Source organism: Sander lucioperca, chromosome 10, assembly GCF_008315115.2.
Source record: "Sander lucioperca isolate FBNREF2018 chromosome 10, SLUC_FBN_1.2, whole genome shotgun sequence".
NCBI classification, from domain to species: domain Eukaryota; kingdom Metazoa; phylum Chordata; class Actinopteri; order Perciformes; family Percidae; genus Sander; species Sander lucioperca.
Genome location: NC_050182.1, coordinates 41,056,379 through 41,060,237, shown reverse-complemented (window position 1 = coordinate 41,060,237; position 3,859 = coordinate 41,056,379). Strand labels below are relative to the sequence as shown.

Sequence of the window (3,859 nt, the reverse complement as noted above, 5' to 3'; positions counted from 1 at the left end):
TTGTAGATTGCGTTGTATGTCAGTATGTACAAAACATTTGCAAATCTCAACTTTTGAGAAACTATTTATTGTATAATTTACCAAAATACATTGCCTATGAATCATTTTTAAGATGTTCATTAATAAAAAAATTTAAAAAACAATCTATTATGCATGTTAGAGTTAAGACACATGCAGCTTAAATATATACAACTTTGCCAAGGAGAGATCTATGTGTAACAGTAAAGTTTTTTCTTCATTGAAATGAATGTAGTTTAAACTCTGGTGTGACCGCAGCTGTATAGGAAATTAGGCGGTGGCATCATCACATCTTGTGTGGCTTCAGCCACATATTCATTCCTCACCAGTTGGGGCACGGTACCCGTAGACTTCCACTTCACAGAGTGTAAGAATCCTTTTTAAACCAGGCAGAACCACAGTCACATGACGTCCCTCCACAAGTCTGGTAAAAGTCATATTTAAAGACCTGCCTGCTGGAATATGAGAAACTACACCAACCCTAAAAGAGAGAGGAAGCATTGTAATAAAGTTTTATAACTGCGGCACTTCAAAGGGGAATAGCAATTTAAAGTAATAAACAACACCAACACTTAATCTGCTGGAAAAAAGATTAGATGCAGTATTTCACATAGCAAATGCCACCTGTTCAATGAGTGTAGCTATCATTTACTGCATCATCTACTAGCTATAAATCATAAAATGAGCTGTGTCAGGGTTAGGGTGGCTTACCCCTGCTAAACAATTTCCTGGTGGAAAGCTATGGCGTTATATATGTGTCACATTCCTGAGCGAGTAATTGTATGTTTTGAGCACAGAGAACTATATTTTGCAAGCGCATTACATTGCATTTTGAACAGAAATGTACACTCGCAAAAAATAATTCAGTTTGAGTAAAAAAAAAACTATTTCGTGCACAATAAATGTATTTGCATGTCTTTCTCTGCTCGCAGGTAGACGCTGCTGCGCTCCGGTCATGTCTCCCTCGCTCTCAACCTCTTCTCTCTACGCGCTCAACTCTAGACACGCTCGCTCAGATTTTCACAGCGTTACAAGTGTGCCACAAAACCAACCAATCGCAGAATCAAAAGGTCAATTCTGATTGGCTGTTCATCTCCAATTAGATCGCAAGTAGCAGGAAAGACATCTACAGGGAAACAGTCTTTGACGCAACACCTGCCGTGATGCCCCAGCAAGGGGTATCTCTGCTGTAGCCAGTGGGTACTTGGAAAGATTGTGGAGCAGCTTAACTAATTAAAATAATTGAATTATGATTGATTTAAAACAATATATCAGCTAAAACAGCTCAACATATGTTTAAACATATAGCGAAGTAATCAATGGTAGAAATAAACAGCTAAAAGTGACTTAACTAACAGTTGAAATGATTAGCTAAAAGTAATGGATGAATTTTGAAACATTAACCACACTTCAAGTAAAAGGCCTAGCTAGCTAGTAGAATTTCTGACCAAACCAACCTAAATGTTTACAGTTCAATTGCATGAAAATGTAGGAATATTCACTTTAATATGATAAATAGTGTGAACACATTGGGAATTGATAGGGCGGGGTATGTGAGTTTATATGACAGGGACCAGAAGGGTTGGAAAGCACTGACTACAGTATTTTATATTATTGACCGACCGGTATATTACAGACATGCCTTAATAGTTGTGTTAATCACAATACCGTTGTTTGAATTACATATCTCCGTGTGTGACCAACGTCATCCTTCCCAAGCAATCTAACATTAGCCCAGCATGGATAAAGTCCAGCTATGCATCCAATGTATTCATCCGAACACACCTAAAATGTCACAATCCAGCCACTTGTAAGACGTTTGTAATACTGGTTACATAGTTATCGTGTTTTATTAACCTTAATTCTGTTTGCCAAGGCTATATATTTTATTGGCTTGCAAAGTAGCTATCCGTTGCTAACGCTAACGTTAGCTAGCTAATTTATGTCAAAAAGCAGTAGCTAACTAATGTTACTGCCAAGATATGGTTTCATTGTAAGACAGCGTAAACACATGACAACACTTGACGAGTCTTACAACACCTCTCTGGTCTCTAGTGAAATCATATCTTGGCAGTAGTTAGCTAACGTTTCTGCTTTTTGAGATAAAATAGCGTTAGCAACGGATAGCTCCTTCGCAAGCTAATATAGCAACATAATTCAGGTTAATAAAATACGGTAATGTAACCAAAGTATTAAAAACTACTTAGCTACATGTGGCTATAGTGTGACAGGTCTACTGCTGTTCAGTCTCGCATTGCGAGACCTAGCTAACTTAGCTAGTTATAGTGCTGCGAGGCCTGTTCAGATGACATGTCGGCTGCAGTGTGTGAGCTAGATTGCTTGTGAAGGATGAGTCAAACTAACGTTAAACACACAAGGAGATATAAGTCAAAGAAAACAACGGCATTATAGTACACACAAATATTAAGACATTTCTGTGATATAAGTCAATAATACAAAATACTGACCGACATGTGTTTTAATCCAGTAACATTAGTCGAACAGCTCCACTATAGTCAGTATTTGCTGTACCAACAGGTGTAAACTGAAAAAGTTTACTCCTAGATTTTTGTTTCCTGCTACTTGCGATCTAATTGGAGATGAACAGCCAATCAGAATTGACCTTTTGATTCTGCGATTGGTTGGTTTTGTGGCACACTTGTAACGCTGTGAAAATCTGAGCGAGCGTGTCTAGAGTTGAGCGCGTAGAGAGAAGAGGTTGAGAGCGAGGGAGACATGACCGGAGCGCAGCAGCGTCTACCTGCGAGCAGAGAAAGACATGCAAATACATTTATTGTGCACGAAATAGGTTTTTGTTTACTCAAACTGAATTATTTTTTGCGAGTGTACATTTCTGTTCAAAATGCAATGTAATGCGCATGCAAAATATAGTTCTCTGTGCTCAAAACATACAATTACTCGCTCAGGAATGTGACACATATATAACGCCATAGAAATCCTGTAGCCTTTTTAAGAAGTACTAACATTCACTCACACTGGGTTTGCAGCACCATGGTCTTGTAAAGAGTTGCCGATGTGAATCTCTGCCCCGTTGAGCCTTTCTGGACAGCAGTCTCCTCTGTTGGTGATGATGATGGAGGTGACGATGTAGGACTCCAGCAGGTCCACTCTCCACCAGGGGTTGGTCTGTTCATCAGTCCGGGTGCATGAACCACCATTGAAGGTAGGATCACGATTTCCATCAATAGCATTGTAGGCAGCTCCAAATGCGTGGTCAAGACGGTCTGACTGGGTCGCTTTTCCACGCAAGGCCACATTTTCTGTGAATGAAACAGTTGAAATACACATTAAAATGTTTAAGGGAAGAATGTTTGTAAATTACCAAACCTCTTTAAAAAACACACTCAACCCCTCTGATGTAAAGCATTACAGACCTGTCTCCCTTCTTCCACTTCATTCTAAGGACCGCACTTACAGGGTAACTTGGAGATAATCTGTGTCTGAACCTTGCAAACTCAATACTGGAGTACCGCAGGGTTCACTTCTGGGTCCATTCAACGTTTCTCTTTACACCACGTCATTTGGCTCAGTTATTCACTCACATGGCTTTTCCTTTCACAGCAATGCAATTGGCACTCAACTAACTCTGTCTGCATATTGGTATAAAATTGTCCAGATCTGTCCTGGTAAGGTGTTCTTAGGTAAAGAACCTTTCCCTTCTTCAGCAGATTAATTTAAAAACAGCCATCTAGTGTCAAACTCTTTACAAAAATCATTCTGCACAGTAAAGCTCAAACATGTGAGAAAACAATAAGCAAAACTAGTTTTTACATGTTGGGGACTTAAATGTTTAATAGTGAAGGTATCACAGATATAGCCG

The 3,859-nt window shown here is 39.2% G+C and overlaps 1 protein-coding gene across 1 annotated transcript; it reads right to left on the bottom strand.

Moving 5' to 3' along the window:
- Nucleotides 1–321: 321 nt before the first annotated feature.
- LOC118496186 (fucolectin-4-like) lies at nt 322–3,823 on the bottom strand. The gene is made up of 2 exons (XM_036006775.1): nt 3,014–3,823; nt 322–499 (listed from the first exon to the last, which is right to left on the bottom strand). The coding sequence occupies exons 1-2, from the start codon at nt 3,325–3,327 to the stop codon at nt 334–336; spliced, it is 480 nt and encodes a 159-aa protein (XP_035862668.1). The 5' UTR covers nt 3,328–3,823; the 3' UTR covers nt 322–333.
- Nucleotides 3,824–3,859: the final 36 nt, after the last annotated feature.